Consider the following 22444-nt stretch of genomic DNA (forward strand, 5'->3'; position numbering starts at 1 on the left):
AAAAAGCTGAGTTGCATCCAAAGAACACCATACCTACTGTGAAGCATGGGGGTGGAAACATTATGCTTTGGGGCTGTTTTTCTGCAAAGGGACCAGGACGACTGATCCGTGTCAAGGAAAGAACGAATGGAGCCATGTATCGTGAGGTTTTGAGTGAAAACGTCCTTCCATCAGCAAGGGCATTGAAGAAGAAACGTGGCTGGGTCTTTCAGCATGACAATGATCCCAAACACACCGACCGGGCAACGAAGCAGTGGATTCGTAAGAAGCATTTCAAGGTCCTGGAGTGGCCGAGGCAGTCTCCAGAGCTCAACCCCATAGAAAATCTTTGGAGGGAGTTGAAAGTCTGTGTTGCCCAGCAACAGCCCCAAAACATCACTGCTCTCGAGAAGATCTGCATGGAGGAATGGGCCAAAATACCAGCAGCAGTGTGCGGAAACCTTGTGAAGACTTACAGAAAACGTTTGACCTCTGTCATTGCCAACAAAGGGTATATAATAACCAAGTATTGAGATGAACTTTTGTTATTGACCAAATACTTATTTTCCACCATAATTTGCTAATAAAGGCGGCACGGTGGACGACTGGTTACCACATCTGCCTCACAGTTCTGAGGACTGGGGTTCAAGTCCCGGCCCCGCCTGTGTGGAGTTTGCATGTTCTTCCTGTGCCTGTGTGAGTTTTCTCCGGGTACTCCGGTTCCCTCCCAGATCCCAAAAACATGCATGCTAGGTTGATTGAAGACTCTAAATAGTACCGAACCCTCTGATACGGGAGTCAAGAGTTTGGTCCGCATATCCGGCAGTAAGTCGGACTCGTTTCCGGTGAGGCTTGGACTCCGCCAAGGCTGCCCTTTGTCACCGATTCTGTTCATAACTTTTATGGACAGAATTTCTAGAAGCAGCCGAGGGGTAGAGGGGGTCCGGTTTGGTGGCCTCAGTATTGCAACTCTGCTTTTTGCAGATGATGTGGTTCTGTTGGCTTCATCAAGCCGTGAGCTCCAACTCTCACTGGAGCAGTTCGCAGCTGTGTGTGAAGCGGCTGGGATGAGAATCAGCACCTCCAAATCTGAGACAGTGGTCCTTAGTCGGAAAAGGGTGCCGTGCCCTCTCCAGGTCGGGGATGAGGGGATATATTTATATTTTTATGGTTGGAGGGCAGAGAGGGGAAGAGGATGGGGGAGTATTTTTCAAATTCTATTTACAGGGTGGGTGAAAAGTAAAACGGGCATTACAAATTGCTTATAGAATTTTTAGTATCACTTAAGTTATTAAAAAACATTTTTGAAACAGACCCTTATGGGGATTTCTTATGGTATAACTTATTTTCGGATCGCTGGTCAGGAATGTAAGCGAATGTTGTGAATGTGAAACACAAAATAGGCTATGCGTGATGTACTTTCCCTTCACGTTTTTGTTTGGCATATCCAAACCTAATTTAGCATCATGAGTTTTATCATTGCACATTATTTATTACAGGTTACCAACGCCAAAATGAACCGTCACACAAAGCTGTGAGTGCATAACAACCAAAGGTGTGTCAACACTGTTTATGGGTCATTTTGATATAATTTGATCAATAACAGTAGACACCTGCAAAAAAAATAAAAATGCAAATTTAGCAAGTTACTTTTGATGCAGCTTTCATTTAATGCGGGTTAATGTCTCCCATGCTGAACAGCCACACTTAAAGTCCTATTTTCAAAATGTTATTCATTTGTAGGCAATTGAGGCAATCCTTGTTCACAGAGCAAATGACAGCACATTTTTTTAACGGTAAAGACGAACAGCTTCATGAAAATTGTGAGATGCACAACAGTTGTGTAGCCCTTCAAACTCTGTGGATATAAGTGTATAAATGATCCTGATCATCCACTATACTCGTCTTTATGCTATCGTAATAACGGTAAAGAAATGCAATCGTCACAACACTTTCACAATATATAAATATCGCAGAAATAACCATTTATTTCTGTGAAAGCAAAATGGCTGCCTCAATGTGGAACTTTAGCTGGTGTATTACAACAAGTTAATGAGGCTCTCTCCAGTGGTTCTTTTTCAAACAAGCTGTCTTTACCGTTAAAGACAGCTTTAACCTTATTGAACAAATATTGAAATTATTCATATGTACAATTAAAAAAGTTGTTTTGATAGCACACTGACAGGACAGACAATTGACCTCTTTAGCGTGTGAAGAAAGATGCTCCAACCTAATCACTGGATAAGATTCCTTCTGACCTGAAATGGGATTCCATGCGGAGTCCCTGTCATCAGGCTGCTGCTCAGCTTAGTGCTTCTCTTTCTCTATGAGGATGTTGGCGTGAGAGCAGTCCCTATGCCACTCTGCTCCAGCTCTGCAATCACTGACATGTGTTTAAACTCTGCTGGGTGGTGGTTAAATGTCTCTACCAACCGGAACGTCTCTTGCCTCTTCGTACCATAGAAGAGCTGCACCTGATTGGCCAAACACTGAGCCTGGGGGACAGTCTGATAGAAGGGAGATTCATTTTAATGTTAAAAAAAAAAATGCAAAATACCAATACAGTTAATACAGTAAAATGGTTAACCTGATTTGTTCAGATTACAAATTATTTCCCCGCTACAAATTTAAATAAAAAGATCTTCCAAAAGATGACCTTTGGCAATAAAAAAAACAACCAAAAACCTGGACAGTGGTGCCTTGAGATATGAGTCATCCGATTTATGATTTTTTTCGAGATACAAGACATCGGATCTAGTCATCAATGGCGGAGCAACACATGTAGACAGACAATATACAAATACTACGGCATATGCTCATGATCCTTTGGAAAAAAATTACTGCAGCTTACCGAGTCAGTTGAAAAACGGTGTCTATGTCTCCCCCCTGGTGGCCAAAGCACACACACCAGAGGGAACAGCACAATGTCCATTGAATTGAAGCACAAATGCGGCAAAAACGTTTTTTGTTTGTTTTTAAATTGTATTTAAAATTACTGTATGGTTTTTTTTTTGTTTTTAAAAGTACAATATTATACTGTACTATGCTTATGAAATAATACATTACAACATTTTTGGGGTGGAGGCTGGAATTAATAAATAGCATTTCCATTTATTTTACTTGGAAAAGATTATATGAGGTACACCCGATGTGAGCTACAAGCATGGTCAAGGAACAAATTAAACTGAAGTCTGGGTGGGTGACCTGGCACAAAACAAAACATAAACAAATAAAATCAAAAAAATGTTTTCATCCCCGCCTTGAGCCGTCACCTTATCGTGGTGGAGGGGTTTGTGTGTTCCAATGATCCTAGGAGCTAAGTTGTCTGGGGCTTTATGCCGCTGGCAGGGTCACCCATGGCAAACAGGTGAGGGACCAGTCAAAGCACGGCTCAAAGAGCCCTTATGATGACGACAAAAAAATGGACTCAGGTTCACCTTGCCCGGATGCGGGTCACCGGGGCCGCCCTCTGGAGCCAGGTCTGGAGGTGGGGCTCGAAGGCGAACAGCGGGAACAGCCCGAAAGGGTAACGTGGGTCCCCCTTCCCATAGGCTCACCACCTGTGGGAGGGGCCACAGGGGTCGGGTGCAGTGCGAGCTGGGCAGTGGGCGAAGGTGGGGACCGTGGCGATCCGATCCCCGGCTACAGAAGCTGGCTCTAGGGACGTGGAATGTCACATCTCTGGCAGGGAAGGAACCCAACCTTGGTGTGTGAGGTCGAGAAGTTCCGACTAGATATAGTCGGACTCGTCTCCACACACAGCTGGGCTCTTGTATCAGTGCTCTCGAGAGGGGTTGCCCACGGTGAGAGGCGCCGAGCCGGGGGGCAATAAGTATTCCCACACCTGCTCGGCGCCTGTACGTTGGTGTTCACCCCGGTGGACAAGAGGGTAGCCTCCCTCCGCCTTCGGGTGGGGTGACGGGTCTTGACTGTTGTTTGTGCCTATGCACCAAACAGCAGTTCAGAGAACCCACTCTTTTTGGAGTACTTGGAGGGGGTCCTGGGGATTCCATCATTCTGCTGGAGGACTTCAATCCTCACGTGGGCAATGACAGTGAGACCTGGATGGGCGTGATTGGGAGTAACGGCCTCCCCGATCAGAACCCGAGCAGTGTTCTGTTATTGGACTTCTGTGCTCATCACGGATTGTCCATAACGAACATTATGGTGTCCACACGTGCACTTGGCACCAGGACACCCTAGGTCGCAGTTCGATGATAAACTTTGTGGTCGTGTCATCAGACTTGCGGACGCATGTCTTGGACACTCGGGTGAAGAGAGGGGCAGAGCGGTCAACTGATCACCACCTGGTGGTGAGTTGGCTCCGATGGTGGGGGAAGATTCCGACGTGGCAGGCCCAAACGTATTGTGAGGTTTTGCTGGGAACGTCTTGCAGAGAATCCCCTCTCAGAAGGAGTTTCAACTCCCACCTCCGACAGAACTTTGCTCACGTTCCGGGGGAGGCGGGGGACATCGAGTCCGAGTGGACCATGTTCCACACTTCCATTTTTGAGGCGGCCGACCGGAGCTGTGGCCATAAGGTGGTCGGTGCCTGTCGTGGCGGCAATCCCCAAACCCGTCGGGATGCCGTCAAGCTGAAGAAGGAGTCCTATTGGGCCTTTTTGGCCTGTGGGACTCCTGAGACAGCTGATGTGTACCGGCTGGCCAAGCAGAATGCAGCTTTGGTGGTCGCTGAAGCAAAAACTCTGGCATGGGAGGAGTTCGGTGAGGCCATGGAGAAAGGCTTCCGGACGGCTTCGAGGAAATTCTTGTCCACCATTCGGCATCTCAGGAGGGGGAAGCAGTGCACCATCAACACTGTGTATAGTGGGGATGGGGCGCTGCTGACCTCAACTCGGGACGTTGTGAGTCGGTGGGGAGAATACTTCGAAGACCTCCTCAATTCCAGCGACACGCCTTCCCATGAGGAAACAGAGTCTGGGGTCTCTGAGGCGGGCTCTCCTATTCTTGGGTTGAGGTCACCGAGGTGGTTAAAAAGCTCCTCGGTTGCAAGGCCCCCGGGGGTGGATGAGATTCACTTGGAGTTCCTAAAGGCTCTGGATGTTGTGGGGCTGTCCTGGTTGACACGCCTCTGCAACATCCCGTGGACATCGGGGACAGTGCCTCTGGATTGGCAGACTGGGGTGGTGGTCCCCCTTTTTAAGAAGGGGGACCGGAGGGTGTGTTCCAACTACAGAGGGATCACAGTCCTCACCCTCCTTGGTAAGGTCTATTCAGGGGTGCTACAGAGGAGGGTCCATCGGGAAGTCGAATCTCAGATCCAGCAGGAGCAGTGTGGTTTTCGTCCTGACCGTGGAACAGTGGACCAGCTCTACACTCTTAGCAGGGTCCTCGAGGGTTGCTGGGAGTTCGTCCAACCAGTCTACATGTGTTTTGTAGACTTGGAGAAGGCGTTCGACCGTGTCCCTTGGGGAGTCATGTGGGGGTTGCTTCGGGAGTATGGGGTACCGAACCCCCTTATACGGGCTGTTCGGTCCCTGTACGACCCGAGTCAGAGTTTGGTCTGCATATCTGGCAGTAAGTCGGACTCGTTCCCGGTGAGGGTTGGACTCCGCCAAGGCTGCCCTTTGTCACCAATTCTGTTCATAACTTTTATGGACAGAATTTCAAAGCGTAGAGGGGGCCCGGTTTGGTGGCCTCAGTATTGCATCTCTGCTTTTTGCTGATGATGTGGTTCTCATGGCTTTATCAGGCCGTGATCTCCGACTCTCACAGTTCGCAGCTGAGTGTGAAGCGGCTGGGATGAGAATCAGCACCTCCAAATCTGAGACCACAGTCCTCAGTCAGAAAAGGATGGCATGCCCTCTCCAGGTCAGGGATGAGATCCTGCCCCAAGTGGAGGAGTTCAAGTATCTTGCGGTCTTGTTCACGGGTGAGGGAAGAATGGAACGGGAGATCGACAGGCGGATCGGTGCAGCGTCTGCAGTGATGCGGACTTTGGCTCGGTCCGTTGTGGTAAAGAAGGAGCTAAGCCAAAGCTCTCAATTTACCGGTCGATCTACGTTCCTACCCTCACCTATGGTCACGAGATGTGGGTCGTGACCCAAAGAACAAGATCCCGGATACAAGCAGCCGAAATGAGTTTCCTCCACAGGGTGTCCGGGCTCTCCCTTAGAGATAGGGTGAGAAGCTCGGTCATCTGGGAGGATCTCAGAGTAGAGCTTCTGCTCCGCCACATCGAGAGGAGCCAGATGAGGTGGCTGGGGCATTTGATTCAGATGCCTCCCGGACCCCTCCCCGGTGAGGTGTTCCGGGCACGTCCAACCGGGAGGAGACCCAGGGGATGACCCAGGACACGCTGGAGAGACTACGTCTTTCGGCTGGCCCGGGAACTCCTCGGGATCCCCCGGAAGAGCTGGAGAAAGTGGCTGGGGAGAGGAAAGTCTGGGCGTCCCTGCTAAAGCTACTGCCCCCGCAACCTGACCTCGGATAAGCGGTAGAAAATGGATGGATAATTTTTCATATTGTCCGATCTCGATTATCACGATTTTGTAAAAAAAATAAAAAAAATATTTTTTTTTTTATTGTTGATTGTATTATTGCTACTCTCAAATGTGCATCATCTTTAATAATAATACAGATTAACTAGCTTTACCATTTGATGGCACGATTGACTGTTGCTTTGGTCTGGTTGCCTCACCACTAGCAGTGGCTAACTGCTAAATCTACGTGTGCTGTGCAGTGAGTGACAGGCTGTACTGACTGCGCTCGCATTTTTATGCTTTCCACATAATCACTTGGGTGGTGGTGGTGGTCCTTCAAAAGAATAAACACGGTGTTGCCCGTTTTTGATGGGGCCGACATCATACCTTGCATATTAGCTAGTTAATAGCATTGCTCCATGACGCCGCCACACAACCAGCGATTGGAGGCAGCCGCGAGTTTCCATCGCCATTGCAGAGCATGGGTGAATAGTGGCCACTTCGATCTTGATCATATAATCGTCCAGCCCTAATCTCAAGGTACCACTGGACAGGCAATTTAAAGTAACTGTTAAACTGGAAAAAATAAGTTCATATTGATGAAGTATTAAAAAAAATATCCATAATGAATATGCAAAGAAAGGATTCTTGCTTGTGCTTGGAGGCATATCTCATAAAGCTTGTAAAGTACATTATGTTCTTGTCTATATTGTACTGAGCAACCAGGACAAAGTTGAGTAGACCGCCTTTCTTGCAATAACTTCCATTTAGCTGTCCTATGGTCAACACATTCCTACCCTTGATGTACCGGCAGGGAATTCCTCACAATCGTTGATTCTGGCCGTAAACATAACTTACTATGAACTTGGGGTCCAACTCTGCTGTCATGAGCACGATGCCCTTGTTCTCCTTCAAGTCTGGGTGGTGGTAGAGGATCATCTGACTGGGAGCGTTCTTTCCATGAGTCTGTGTTACAGAAGACAAACAATGAACAACTGTTTTTGACCCCTGTCATCTTTTTTTTCCCCCTTTAATCTTCCTTTTTCAGTATTTTACCTCAAAAAGCAGCCATTGCGTGATTTAAATGAAGCAATACAGCAACTTCCCTTTTCTCCTTTAAAGATGTCCTTGACAAGCAAGCATCTATCTCATTGATAGTGTTGTTTTATTCACCTGGATGTTGATGAGGGAGGTGAAATGGATCTCGTGGCCGGACCATTGCCCAACAAAGAACTCATAACCCTCGTTCTGTGGCAATGCAAATAAGAACTGGTGGACAAAATAAGCAAGCAAACAATTATTATGGTGACAGGACAGAAAATAATAGCTTGCTCCACCTTGCAAAAGTCATCTTTATTACATCACACGGTACCGTTCAGTATGGTCACTACAGTATTATTATAACAGTAAAGTTGGATATTGCTGTTTTTTATTCTTTCTAAACCTCTGGTTGTATGAAAGAGACCATTTTCTGTTGACCCACAGATAGTGTATGCAGTGAGAGGAAAAAGTATGTGACCCCTTCGGAATTTCTGGAAATGTGGTCTGATTTCTAAATCACAAGAATAAACAGAGTCTGATTAAACTAATGCCATCTTTTCATATTTTTATTGCAAATAATGTAAACATTCACAGGGCAGGGTGGAAAAAGTAAATGAACCTCTAGGCTACGGATTCTCAAAGAGCTAATAAAGAGTTGAGTGTAAGCCAACCTGGAGTCCAATCAATGAGACCAGATTGGAGGTGTGGCTTAAAAGTGCTCTGGCCACTAAAAAAAAAAAAAAAAAAAAAACAGGTCTGAATTGTCTCGAGTCAAGAAGCATTGCCGGATGTGTACCCGCCTCGCTCAAAAGAGCTCTCAGAAGACCTGCGATTAAGAATCTTTTTTAACAAATTGACCATACCTAAAACATTAAAAAAGAAAGGGCGTCATGGGAGAACCAAAAAGGAAGCCATTTCTGTCCCCAAAAAAAATAATTTACAAAAATTAAAAAAAAACTTTACTGCATGGTTGACGTTTTCTAAAGAGTACTTTGATGTGAAATCACAGCACTTGGAGGTAAAATATTTTGTTGACAGATGAAAACGAAGTAAACATTTTTGTGTGGAACACACAACGCCACGTGTGGAGGAAAAATGGCACAGCACACCAATATCAAAACAGTACACCAACTGTGAAGCATGGTTGAGGAAGCATCATGATATGGGCACGTTCTACTGCCTCAGGGCCTGGACAGCTTGCGATCATCAATGGAAAATGAATTCACAAGTTTATAAAGATACTTTTTCCTCGCTGTTCTGTGAATGTTTACGTTATGCTCGATAAAAATACAAAGACGTAATTGTTTGTGTCATATTTCAAGCAGAGCGTGTTTACTCTTGTGATTTAGAATGTTGGCCGTGGCGACCATGTCATGATGATTATATCTATTGTGCCGCAGAGCGCACGGAGGGAGGGAAGGGGGGGTGGGGGGAGCGAGAGATGGCGACTGAGGAACGCAAAACAAGTCTTTGGAGTCTGGAACATGCTATTTTTGGTCGAGTAACATTTGTTTGTCAAGCCGTTCGCCTTTGGCCATGAATTTGGAACTCGAAAGAACACAAATTCCTCGCGGCTCATGAAAGCGACTCACCTAGGATGAATACTGTACGTCACCAATGCCAGCATGACCGAGCACACCGGCGTGTTAAGTTTGGATATAAAATGTGAAAGTTTCTAAGATTTAAGCTCTTTTCTATTTATTTTCATTGACTTTGTACTGTACTGACCGTTTTAGGCCACAAAGAAACTACAAAAAAAATGGTACTGTACAGTAATATGGGCGCATATGGCCTAAAAAAAAGTGCCTCAATGTAACAGACAATCGGCTGTATCGGACAACACCCCACCCCTATTAACGCCTGTTGTTGCTTTGTTCCTTGTTCCTGAAAGGAAAGTAATAACGGCTACCGGAAATGGCCCAAAAAATGCAGAGGAAACTCCACCCTGTGGTGTCCAAGCCCATACCAGCTGTAGCAACATCCCCGACTTGGAGGTGAACTGCAGTACAGTTTCAAAACTGTGCGGTCACCGCCCGCACGAGTGTAAAGAAGCCTTTAGTCTGTTCTAGAGAGGTTCCACTGGAATTTCAAAGGGTTCACATACATTTTTCCTCCCACTGTAGCGCCACCCCATGTACTGCTCAACTTCAGTTGGAATCAAATATATGGTAAGGTGCCTAAAAGTGGTATAGTGAAGAAAAAGGCAATGGAATTGCAGAACTCAGTGGAACCTGAACCAAACTCAACTGAGCTGTGCAGCTTGATTAAGAGCGCTAAATAAACCGAAAATGTAATGTATACTGCAGTGACTTACGGTATCATTAACATGCTGGAATAACAAAAGGGATCTTACCATGGAACACGACTGTGCTCGGGCGACAATAACCTCATACGTGTGACTCTGCAAAACGAAGAAAAACCCATCTGATAAACTGTTTCAAGATATTCATGTGAACATTCAAGTGTTCCATGCAGGAAAAGGACATACTTTGAAAGCACATAAATTAACTGGATTAATTACTGTATCAACCAAATAAAAACAAAACAAAAAATTGAGATCGATGTTCTCAAGTCTTGCACTCACTGGGATGACAGCGCTGATTGTATCCTTGGTGGCATAATATTTCATCCAGAGCTAAGCGACATAAACAGCAGAGTAAAAAGAACAGAATTACCACAATGAATAGTTTATCGATCAAAAAAAAAAAAAGAAAAGGAAAAAAAAAAAACTATCATTAACTATAGTGTCTTATAACCTCGAGGTTATGGTACCTACCTGAATCATAAATAACTTTTATGTTTGGCGTTGGCAGCACGGTGGCCGACTGGTTAGCACGTCAACCTCACAGTTCTGTGGACCCGGCCGGATTCAAATCGGCCTCGCCTGTGTGGAGTTTGCGTGTTCTCCCCGTGCCTGTGTGGGTTTTCTCCGGGTACTCCGGTTTCCTCCCACATCCCCAAAACATGCAGGGTAGGTTGAGGACTCTAAATTGCCCACAGGCGTGAATGTGAGTGCAAATGGTTGTTTGTTTATGTGCCCTGCCATAGGCTGATGACCAGTTCAGGGTGTACCCTGCTTCTCGCCCAGAGTCAGCTGGACTAGGCTCCAGCACACCTGCAATCCTACTGAGAATAAGCGGTACGGAAGATTGATGAATGGTTTGGAGTTTGCTGTAGTGGAGAAATGTACTGCATCATAACGATATTTTATCCATCTCAGTTAGTTACACGAGTCAAAACTATAAACAACAGCTCAGTATGATGCAATGCTGTTGCCGCTGCAAACTACAACAACAATAAACAATTTGTCAAGTAATAGCTCTCTGTCGTTGTCAATCAAAAGTGAACATTATTATTAAGGCCCAATCGAATAAACGGCCAACAGATTTAATTGGCTGATATTAGTTAGCCCTTTTAAAATCGGCAGAAATCAGCTCAGATCATTGCAGATTTTTTTTTTCAACATTATACAAAGATAATGACATTCAAACAAAATTGTCAAAAGATCGGCCGATTTTTGTCTCTGTTGTAAAATTAAACAAATACTAAAGGACAAAATATTTTTAAAGAGTAAAATGTTCTACCTGTCATTCATAGTTATTGTTTTAAGTAAGAAAGGGACCAAGAAGGTATTATACTCATCATTTATTTTTCAGATCGGCCAATTAATAGTTTGTGAAAATTCTATTCTGCCAAATATCGGAATCAGCCTAAAAAAATCCATATCGGTGGGGCCCTAATGATTATCTTGTAAAGGTAGAACATTTAATACAGATATCATTATATTGACCAAGCGGGCATAATGTTGGACCTGGTCACTATATATAGTGTGTGTCCATATACAGTGCCGTGAAAAAGGATTGCCCCCCCCCTTCTCAAATTATTACATTTTTGCATCGTTCCCCCACTTTAATATTTAAGCTCATCAAACAAATGCTAATAATAGACAAAAAGAACCCAAGTGAACTTAAAATTTTGTTTTTAAATGTGATTTCATTTATTAAGGAATAAAAACTATTCAGTCACCTGGCCCTGTGTGAAAAACGACCCCCCTTGTTAAATCATGACTTAATTGTGGCTCCTCACAATTTTTTTCAATCAAGAAATCACTTAAACGGAATCTGGCACCACAAAATTAAGTCGAACAAAAGTTCTAAAATAGCTGCAACAAAATGACATAATCCAAAGAAATTCCACAACAGTTGAGAAATAAAGTAATGAGGGCTGAGCGATACGGACTAAAAATCAAATCTCAGATTTTTTCCTACCGATGTTACTTTTTCCTAAGGAAATAGGAAGTGCAAATGACAGCGAAAACTCAAAAGTTTTGCTTTTATTTTATCCATCCATCAACTCCATGTTAAATTTCGTTCTATCTGGGTGAGCCACGCCCTAAGTACGGGTTGAGACTCATATTTTCAAATAAACGATTTCCAACTTTGAAACTGTCTCACACATAGATCAAGAATATAGAATTATTGTTTAAACTTTAGTCTTGGAACATCAACTACTTATTGTTCAATATAATATCATTTTGTACTGTTTGGCTTCAAATCAAGAGGAACAGTTCTCAAAGTCTCATACTCAGACCCGTAAATCTGACTAAAACTAAATTAATGACACAGACATCAAGGTATGCATTTAGATGATTCATGAAGGTTTTTTGTTTGTTTGTTACAGACGTGGGATTTCTTCAATGTTATTTTATTGTCCACAGGCAGTGTCTCAACTCACCACTTGTGTTTCATTGTTCAACAGTCATCAATCACTTACTTCCCCCAATCATGTTGTGGGAGTCATGAGGCAAGCATGCAAAGGTTAATGGCTCTTGGGGGTTGCCGTTGACAACCGTGCTTCAAAGGCATATTCGCGACAGAGATTAGATGTGTGCTTGTTGTCGATAGCTTTTATACATTGAAACTTGTGTATGACTGCATGCTTCTACTGGACCACCTGTGTCGTAGCAGAATAAAACGACATCCCCTCATCTGATTTTCTCACGAGTACTGTTGTACAAACAGGGTAAGGCAACTTCAGCAAAATCCTTGTGGCTAGGTTGCACATACTGTAGCTGGAGACAAACTCTAGCGACTCCTCCACTGAGAAGGAGCACAGTATTTGGGTGGCATCTTGGGACATTAAACTAAAAAGCAGAAAAATAAGCAGTTGGGTGTGAATCATTTTTTTTTTGGACATACTAGGGGTCTACAGTTTTCAGCAAGAGGATAAACGCAGTCTTTCCATTGTAGATGTGGGCCATAACTTTAGCATTGTGCAAAATGGCCGCTTCAGTGACTGCTCTTCATCGTGACCATTTTCTTATCATACGTGATGCCTTCGATAAATGATTCCACTACAGTACGCTGCTTTTTAGTGGGAGTTTGTTGTTTGTAGCGGTCCTGTTTCCCTTGTAAAGATTGACATTCCTCCCGTTTGGCTGTGTGCTCACGTTTTCGATGCTGGAATAAGTTTGCTGTGCTGCTGCCTTTTGTTGCAATGGGCTTGGAACAGGTTTAACAGCGTGGTTAGTAAGTAACTGCCGTAATTTCTCGTGTATTATGCGTACCCATGTAGAATACGCACCCCCAAAGTTTACCTTCAAAATTCTGGAAAACCCTTCTACCCATGTATAATGCATTTTTACAATGCATGATTTTGCTTTGACACATGATTAAAACAAAGTATTATCTGTGTTTTGTTCATTTTTTCAAATAATTATTCTGACGTTAAGCGCTTTATTTGAACACGTCATACTTGCTTTTATTTTGAAATTATGCGACTGGCTGGCAACCGGTTCAGGGTGTACCCCGCCTCCTGCCCGATGATAGCTGGGATAGGCTCCTGCACTCCCGCGACCCTAGTGAGGATAAGTGACTCAGAACATGGATGGATGGATATTTTTAAATCCACAGGCCTACTTTTATTTAGTGAATAAGAAAACACACAGTTGCACTCATATGTTTGATTACCCAGGCAGAATTTGTAAGATGGGTACAATTCTTTCAAGAAAACATGAAGGGCCAGGCGAAACATTTAGTTTTATTTGATTGGGATTCAAATTCAACTCTCAAACATTTCAGAAAAGCATTTTCATCAAACAAAACGAAGAAATGAATAATGGTTGTTGTTCAGTCATCAGTCGTATTTATATAAAAAAAAAATAATAAAATAAAACAATATTTCACAAATTCTGCCAGGGTATGGAAACTTATGAGAACAACTGTACATATTATGAAGTCATATTGGAATGAAAGTGGAGCCTACACCTTTTTCATAGCATCTAGGTGGCGTTGGCATATTAGAATGAAAGTGTACACCTTTCTCATAACTTCTACGTGACGGTGGCATATTGAAATGAACGTGTACCGCTTTTTCATAACCTCTAGATGGCGGCATACGTTAATAAAATTGGAAAGTCTTTTTCATTTTCTTTTTGTGTCATGCGGACCATTGATTTTTGACACTTTATTTGGGGGAGGGGCGGGAATGTGCATTATACACAAGAAATTACGGTACTTATTCCATGTCTGTCGCCGCAATTCCTCTCTTTTGAACAAACTTTGCGCTCTCATTAGTGATAGCAATGTTGTTACGCTAGTCTGTAACTTAAACAACGGGGAGGGCAGAAGCTATGGAAGCCCATAGGGGCAAAACGTGTGCCGCATCAAAAGCGGGAAAACAAAGGTTTATTATTTTCTAAATTTTCCGCAATAAAAACTCAACTTAATTAAAAAAATAATAATAATAGATATATCGCCCAGGCCTAAAAGTAATTGACATCTATCAGTCTGGAAAGGGTTACAAAAGCAATTTCTAAAGCTTTAGGACTCCAGCGAACCATAGGGACACAACAATAAGGGAGTGACAGGGCAAAAATGCCATCTAAGGCAGAGTTCCAAGGCGAAAACCAAAAAGAACAAAGGCTCATCTGACTTGCAAAAAAAAAAAAAAAAAAAAACATCTGAATGATTCCGAGAGAGAGAATATTATATGGACTGAACAGATTGAAAGTTCAGCTTTTTGGAAGGTGTGTATCGTTACATGTGGCGTAAATGGAGCACAGCGTTTCTGAAAAAGAACATCATAGCAATAGTCAAATTTGGTGGTGGTAGTGTGGGCTGATTTTCTTCTTTCGGACCTGGACAACTTGCTGTGATTGATGAAACCGTGAATTCTGCTCTTTAACAAAAAAGTGTAAAGGAGAATGTTCAGCCATCAGTTTGTGACCTCAAGCTGAAGTACACTTTGGTTCTGCAGCAGGATGAATGATCCAAAACAAAGCAAGTCAACTTCTGAATGGCTTAAAAAAAAAAACGAAGGTTTTAGAGTGGCCTAGTCAAAGTCCAGACTTGAATCTGATTGAAATGCAGTGGCGTGACCTTAAAAAGGCCGTTCATGCTCGAAAACCCTCCATTTGTGCTGAATTCAAACAATTCTGCAAGGAAGAGTGGGGCAAATTATCTCCACAGAGATGTCAAAGACTCATTGCCAGTGTAGCCCGGTGGTAATTCGGGGTACGAAAATCTCGCAGACCTTAAAGGGTTAATATAAACTCCTTTATCTCCCTTCTATCCATGCATCCATTTTCTACCGGGTCGCGGTGGCAGGAGCTTTAGCAGGGACGCCCAGACTTCCCTCTCCCCGGCCACTTCATCCAGCTCTTCCGGGGGGATCCCGAGGCGTTCCCAGGCCAGCCGATGGAGGTAGTCTCTCCAGCGTGTCCTGGGTCGTCCCCGGGGTCTCCTCCCGGTTGGACGTGCCCGGAACACCTCACCGGGGAGGGGTCCGGGAGGCATCCAAATCAAATGCCCCAGCCACCTCATCTGGCTCCTCTCGATGTGGCGGAGCAGAAGCTCTACTCTGAGATCCTATTTTTTCACTAAAAAATAACAAGCAAATTCATTGCATTTATCAGCTGTTAGGAGTTCTGGGGTTGTGAGCTTGTCAACCACAGCAAACAGAGTGCGAGTATGGTTTAAGTTCTTACTGATTATTACAGAAAAGTGTTGCTGTCTAGTCCTGACTAACTTAAAATTACAAAGACTTTGTTGAGGTCATAGTCAATTTTGAGTTTAGTTTTTCTCCACTTACATTCTGCTTTCCTGCACTTTGATTTATGTCTTTACCATCATTGTGCTCCTCCATGGTGGTCTTGGTCACCTCAAGATTGTCGTAGTTTTAATAGGAGCGACAGCATTTGAGATTTTACAGGTGAAATTATCCAAAAGTTCATCAACTGTCGCAGCCTTCACAGTTTGTGGCACAGCTATGGTCTCCATAAACAGTGGCGGCGCTCTCATTTATGTACCTTTTCCTAATAGAGATAGAGGTTGTCTGAACTTTTGGAAGAATCTGTTAGAATAGTTGTAGTCAGTACAAATAACTGACAGCAGTTCTGAAAAATCCTCCATACATTTTCTATTGTATCTTGGGGGCGTGGGGGGTCTATAAAATTATGAATATAATACCCAATGGGGCGGCACGGTGGCCGACTGGTTAGAGCGTCAGCCTCACAGTTCTGAGGACCCGGGTTCAATCCCCGGCCAAAAACATGCATGAATTGGAGACTCTAAATTGCCTGTTGGTGTGAATGTGAGTGCGAATGGATGGTTGTTTGTTTGTATGTGCCCTGCGATTGGCTGGCAACCAGTTCAGGGTGTACCCCGCCTCCTGCCCGATGACAGCTGGGATAGGCTCCAGCACGCCCGCGACCCTAGTGAGGAGAAGCGGCTCAGAAAATGGATGGATGGACACCCTATGGGTCACCTTTAACTAAAAAACAGAGATATGTAAAAGAGCTAAAATCACCCAGTATAATTGATTTCCACTGAAATAATGACTTAAAAATATATACCAATACCATCCATCCATTTTCTACCGCTTATCCGAGGTTAGGTCGCGGGGGCAGTAGCTTTAGCAGGGACGCCCAGACTTCCCTCTCCTCAGCCTCTTCATCCATCTCTTCCGGGGGGATCCCGAGGCGTTCCCAGGGCAGCCGAAGGACGTAGTCTTTCTAGCATGTCCTGGGTCGTCCCCCGGGTCTCCTCCCGGTGGGACGTGCCCGGAACACCTCACCGGGGAGGAGTCCGGGAGGCATCCGAATCAGATGCCTCAGCCACCTCATCTGGCTCCTCGATGTAGAGGAGCAGCGGCTCTACTCTGAGATCCTCCCAGATGACCGAGCTTCTCACCCTATCTCTCAGGGAGAGCCCTGCGGAGGAAACTCATTTCGGCCGCTTGTATCCGGGATCTTGTTCTTTCGGTCACGACCCACATCTCGTGACCATAGGTGAGGTTAGGAACGTAGATCGACCGGTAAATCGAGAGCTTCGCCTTCCGGCTTAGCTCCTTCTTTACCACAACGGATCGATACAAAGTCCGCATCACTGCAGACGCCGCACTGATCCGCCTGTCGATCTCCCGTTCCATTCTTCCCTCACTCGTAAACAAGACCCCAAGATACTTGAACTCCTCCACTTGGGGCAGGATCTCATCCCCGACCCAGAGAGGGCACGCCACCCTTTTCCGACTGAGGACCACGGTCTCAGATTTGGAGGTGCTGATTCTCATCCCAGCCGCTTCACACTCAGCTGCGAACTGCTTCAGTGAGAGTTGGAGGTCACGGCTTGATGAAGCCAACAGAACCACATCATCTGCAAAAAACAGAGATGCAACACTGAAGCCACCAAATCGGACCCCCTCTACGCCTCGGCTGCACCTTGAAATTCTGTCCATAAAAGTTATGAGGACCCTGCCGAGGGTGTAGAGCTGGTCCACTGTTCCACGGCCAGGACGAAAAGCACACTGCTCCTCCTGAATCTGAGATTCGACTTCCCGACGGACCCTCCTCCCCAGCACCCCTGAATAGACCTTACGAGAGAGGCTGAGGAGTGTGATCCCCCTGTAGTTGGAACACACACTCCGGTCCCCCTTCTTAAAAAGGGGGACCACCACCCCAATCGGCCAATCCTGAGGCACTGTCCCCGATGTCCATGCGATGTTGCGGAGGAGTATCAACCAGGACAGCCCCACAACATCCAGAGCCTTTAGGAACTCCAGGCGAATCTCATCCACCCCCGGGGCCTTGCCACCGAGGAGCTTTTTAACTACCTTGGTGACCTCAAACCCAGAGATAGGAGTGCCCGCCTCGGAGAACCCACACTTCCTCATGTGAAGGCGTGTCGGTGGAATTGAGGAGGTCTTCGAAGTATTCTCCCCACCGACTCACAACGTCCCGAGTCGAGGTCAGCAGCACCCCATCCCCACTACACACAGTGTTGGTGGTGCACTGCTTTCCTCTCCTGAAACGCCAGATCACGGACCAGAATTTCCTCAGAGCCATGCATAAGTCTTTCTCCATGGTCTAACCGAACTCCTCCCATACCAGAGTTTTAGCTTCAGCGACCACCAAAGCTGCATTCCGCTTGGCCAGCCGGTACCCATCAGCTGCCTCAGGAGTCCCACCGGCCCAAAAAGCCTGATAGGACTCCTTCTTCAGCTTGACGGCATCCCTCACCGTTGGTGTCCACCAACGGGTTCGGGGATTGCCGCCACGACAGGCCACAGCTCCTGGTCGGCTGCCTCAGCAATGGAGGCGCGGAACATGGTCCACTCGGACTCGATGTCCCCCGCCTCCCCCGGAACATGAGAAACATGAGCAAAGTTCTGTCGGAGGTGGGAGTTGAAACTCCTTCTGACAGCGGATCCTGCCAGACGTTCCCATCAGACCCTCACAATACGTTTGGGCCTGCCACGTCGGACCGGCATCTTCCCCCACCATCGGAGCCAACTCACCACCAGGTGTTGATCAGTTGACAGCTCCGCCTCTCTCTTCATCCGAGTGTCCAAGACACACGAAATCCCAACTTTGCTTTTTCTCGCTCTGACTCAACGCATTAAACGCCCAGACGCCCATTTATTTTAGCCCAGCGACCACACACATGATGTCCTCTTTTCCATTTTCGTACGCCTCATTTTTTTTTCTTTTACCATTCGTGTTATTTTCTTTTTGTAGTTGTAGCTGTGTTTCCTTGTAGATGTCATTAAATATACCGTAAAATTCCAGTCTTGGTTGTATTTTGTGTGTTCTGAGTTTAAGTAAACCTCTGTCATCTAGAACTCAAAATTTCCCCAAAATTGACCTCAAAATTCTGGAAAACCCTTCAACCTATGTATAATGCATTTTTACAATCCATGATTTTGCTTCTACCCATTTGATCAAAACATGAAGTATTATCTGTATTTTGTTAGTTTTTCCAAATAATTATTCTGAAGTTAAGCACTTTATTTGAACACATAATACTTTATTTTTATTTCCTTGCTCTTACTTTGAAATTCACAGCCCTACTTTTATTTAGTACATGAGAAAACAAACAGTTGTGCTCATATGTTTGATTACCCAGGCAGAATTTGTAAGCTGTGTACAATTCTTTTAAGAAAACATGAAGGACCAGGCGATACACATTTAATTTTATTTTAATAGGATTCAAATTAAACTGTCAAGCATTATCATTAAACAAAACATAACCATAAAGAAATAAATGATGGTTCTTGTTCAATCATCAGTTGTATTTAAAAAAACAACAACAATATTTTACAAATTCTGCCTGGGTATGTAAACTTATGAGCACAATTGTACATATATGCAGTCATATGTACCCCTGTCATATTGGAATGAAAGTGTAGTCTACATCTTTTTCATAACCTCTCGGAGGCATACTCGAATTAAAGTATACAACTTTTTCATCACCTCCTAGGGGGCGGTGGCATAGTGGAATGAAAGTGTACAGCATTTCATAACCTCTAGATGGCGGCATACATTTATAAAATGTTAAAGTATTTTTCATTTTCTCCTTTACCCATGTATAATGCGCACTATTGACTTTGACAATTTTTGGGGGTACAAAAAAAATGCGCATTATACACGAGAAATTACGGTACATCATCAATGGGTCTCATTATTACCAATTACTAAATAGGCTATTTAGTTTGGTATTGTTATTTGGAAGTATGCTTTAAATTAGGTCCACCAGCATGGTATCCACCTGACATCAAACGAACCCAAGCACCCGCCATTCTTGGGTAAGTTCCACACAGAGTGGTAGCATGTGTGCTACACCAGTTATAGAAAACGCTTGATTTCAGTTGTTGCTGCTGAGGATAGCCCAAACAGTTATCAGGTTTAGGAGGAGATTACTTTTTCACACAGGGCCAGGTATCTTTGAATAGTTTTTTTTTCCTTAATAAATGAAGTCACCATTTAAAACAGCATTTTAAGGTCACCTGGGTTACATTTATCTGATATTTATATTTGTTTCATGATCTTAAACATTTAAGTTGGGAAAATAGGCACAAGTCTAGGAATTTGAGATGGGGCAAATACTTTTTCACAGCACTGTTGCTTTAACATTAGCTCACAAGGGATGGGCATGACAATCTATTAATTAACTAACATTAAGAATGAGGTTGATAAATAGTCTCTTGAAGCAATTGAAGAAAAATTGAGTGAATTTAGCCACCTTAGTTGATCAAAGAGATTAAGTCAAAATCTAATGTCAATCTTACCATATTTTCCATCTGTGAATTCATTTGTTGTTTTTTTTGTCTGTAAATTGAATTTTTTGGGTTGATTTTTTTGCAACCCAACCAACTAAAAATAACTGATATGCACTGCTCCACCTCTGTCTCACCTCGGCAATCTCTTCACCTGTCTTGTCCTGGATCAGCTCAAGATTGAGGATGGAGCTCAGCGACTGAAGAACAGAATGCCACAACAGCCTCCATTAACATCACCCTCATCACCAAGAAAAGCATGAGGCCACACCTTATTTTTCGTGAAACCTCCTGCTTTTCCATCGCCAGCCGACAGCTCGTCTTGCTTCTCTAACTGCAAAGACAATACAAAAAATGTCCCATTACGCATCTCCGAATTTGAAGGAGTTGCATCGACTATTACTAACTACGATACACAGTATACACAGTACTCAGCCTAAAGGTATACAGCCCGGGTTTCCTTTCCAATTGATCATTTTTACAGTATATGGGATAATAACCTTCAAAATATTGATTGTAAAATGAGTCGAAGACTCTAAATTATCCTTTGGTGTAAATGTGAGTATGACTGCTTGGTTGTCTATATGTGCCTTGCGATTGGCTGGCGACCATTTCAGGATGTACCTTGCCTCTCACCCGGTCAGCTAGGATGGGCTCCAGCTCACTCGTGATTCTAGAGGCAATCCATGGTACAGAAAATGGATAGAGATAACAATGGGCACAAAAAGTCATTTTCCCCAAAAGTTCTTTCGACGTTACAAAAACGAATACACACCTGTGAAAGTCTTGCAAAGATACATTTTAGATTAAAACAAAAAAACTACATCTCATGTTTACTGCGTAATTAATTTTAAAAACCTTTTCAAAGAGTGCACTTTTTTATGTAGGGTACTGTACTGTAGTTAAGGTTATTTCCAGACTTGGTGATGGTATTTTATTTTACTCAACCTGCTGCTCCATGACCCTCATAAACTCTGCTTGCTCGGGGTTGACAAGCACTTCTTTCTTGGACTCGTGGCGTTTCTCCATTCGGGCCTTGAACTCTTGAGGCTTGGAACTGAAAATATAGACACAGGAACTGTGTGATCAGACTGAGTCATCAGCTAACATGTACAGTATAGTTGACAAAGCCCCATATTTTTCACATTTCAATTGATGGAGCTTGAGCTCAACCATGTGGAAGTGAGTGATGTGCATCCGTTTGAATTCATACTCATTTCAATTAAGACACCAGCATCACATCTGTAGGTACGTGTTGCTCGTCAGTGCTCGGCGGATTTAATTATACACTGCATTGGAACCTTTTAAACCAAAAGCCCCAAAGTTGTAGCATTTGGAGTTCAAACAATGATTTCTGGAAAAATATGCATCCAAAGTTAGAGTCATGATGCATGACTGTATGTACTTTTGTCTGTAAATCTCATGAGCCTTTAGCCCAGTGTGCATTTAAAAGATTTAACAACAACTGTTCTGCTTTTTTTTTTGACAGACATACAACTTCATATCCCTTTGCAAACACAATTCTATTCACGGTCCATTTCTACTTTCTTTAATTGCCGTCCACGCAACAAAAGTTGAACGAAGATGACTGTTTCAGCCTGGAACATGAAATTCATCCAGCATCACCGGAGCGGATTGTGTTTGACTACCCTCAAACTCAGCACAGCCAAAGGAGATTCGAACCGAAATCTCCTGACTGTGACGCAGACTTGCTCGCCACTATAAAACTGCTGGGAGCAGGAATTATAGTGACAACAGAATGACGACAACTCATTTTAAAATACAAAAATAAATAAATATATATATTTTTTAATGGTAACAAGAACTAGCCGGCTAACCTCCGGATATTCTGGATCTTTTCCTCGTATTTGTTATAGTAAGGATTATCCTCCAACCCCGCCTCTTTTCGCACCGAGAATGCCCGAAACTGAGCCGGGACCACGCCAGGTATCAGCGGCCTGATACCCGTCACCCTTACCGCTAACATTCCCCTGTACATACAAGTCATCTGCACCAGGTAAGCCGCCATCTTTTCCCCGCTCCTGTCCGACATCAATTGCAGTCCGGCCAGGAGCTGACTTGTGGATTGGTTCCGTCCAAATGGAACTGGAAAACCAGGTCACAGGCTAGTTGCCAAACTATTGTATCAACTATCATAGAATTTGATACAAATATGCGAAACTAAATATACAATTTAATTAACTGATTTAAGATTTAAGATTTAAGGCCAAACGTGGAGGACCAAAGTGCAGGGGAGCAGGAAGGCAAGCCAGGAGTCTCAAAAATGATATTTAATTCCAAAACACAGGCAAACAAGGATTTTAAATGGGAGGAACGCCCCCCACCCCGATCAGAACCCGAGTGGTGTTCTGTTATTGGACTTCTGTGCTCACCACGGATTGGCCATAACGAACGGACGATGATCGACT

The 22444-nt window shown here is 44.1% G+C and overlaps 1 protein-coding gene across 4 annotated transcripts; it reads right to left on the reverse strand.

Moving 5' to 3' along the window:
* Positions 1-1590: 1590 nt before the first annotated feature.
* atpaf1 (ATP synthase mitochondrial F1 complex assembly factor 1) lies at positions 1591-22068 on the reverse strand. Of its 4 annotated transcripts, none has more exons than XM_061683494.1 (9): positions 22017-22065; positions 20964-21072; positions 20287-20349; positions 20153-20215; positions 10048-10098; positions 9817-9864; positions 7596-7691; positions 7281-7388; positions 1593-2486 (listed from the first exon to the last, which is right to left on the reverse strand). In XM_061683494.1, the coding sequence occupies exons 2-9, from the start codon at positions 21042-21044 to the stop codon at positions 2304-2306; spliced, it is 693 nt and encodes a 230-aa protein (XP_061539478.1). In that variant the 5' UTR covers positions 21045-21072; positions 22017-22065; the 3' UTR covers positions 1593-2303. The 4 variants fall into 4 exon arrangements, with proteins under 4 accessions (XP_061539477.1, XP_061539478.1, XP_061539480.1 ...); XM_061683496.1 differs by having other exon boundaries at positions 1595-2486; positions 21994-22057; XM_061683492.1 differs by having other exon boundaries at positions 1596-2486; positions 21854-22068.
* Between the last annotated feature and the right edge of the window lie 376 nt (positions 22069-22444).

Source organism: Phycodurus eques, chromosome 8, assembly GCF_024500275.1.
Source record: "Phycodurus eques isolate BA_2022a chromosome 8, UOR_Pequ_1.1, whole genome shotgun sequence".
NCBI classification, from domain to species: domain Eukaryota; kingdom Metazoa; phylum Chordata; class Actinopteri; order Syngnathiformes; family Syngnathidae; genus Phycodurus; species Phycodurus eques.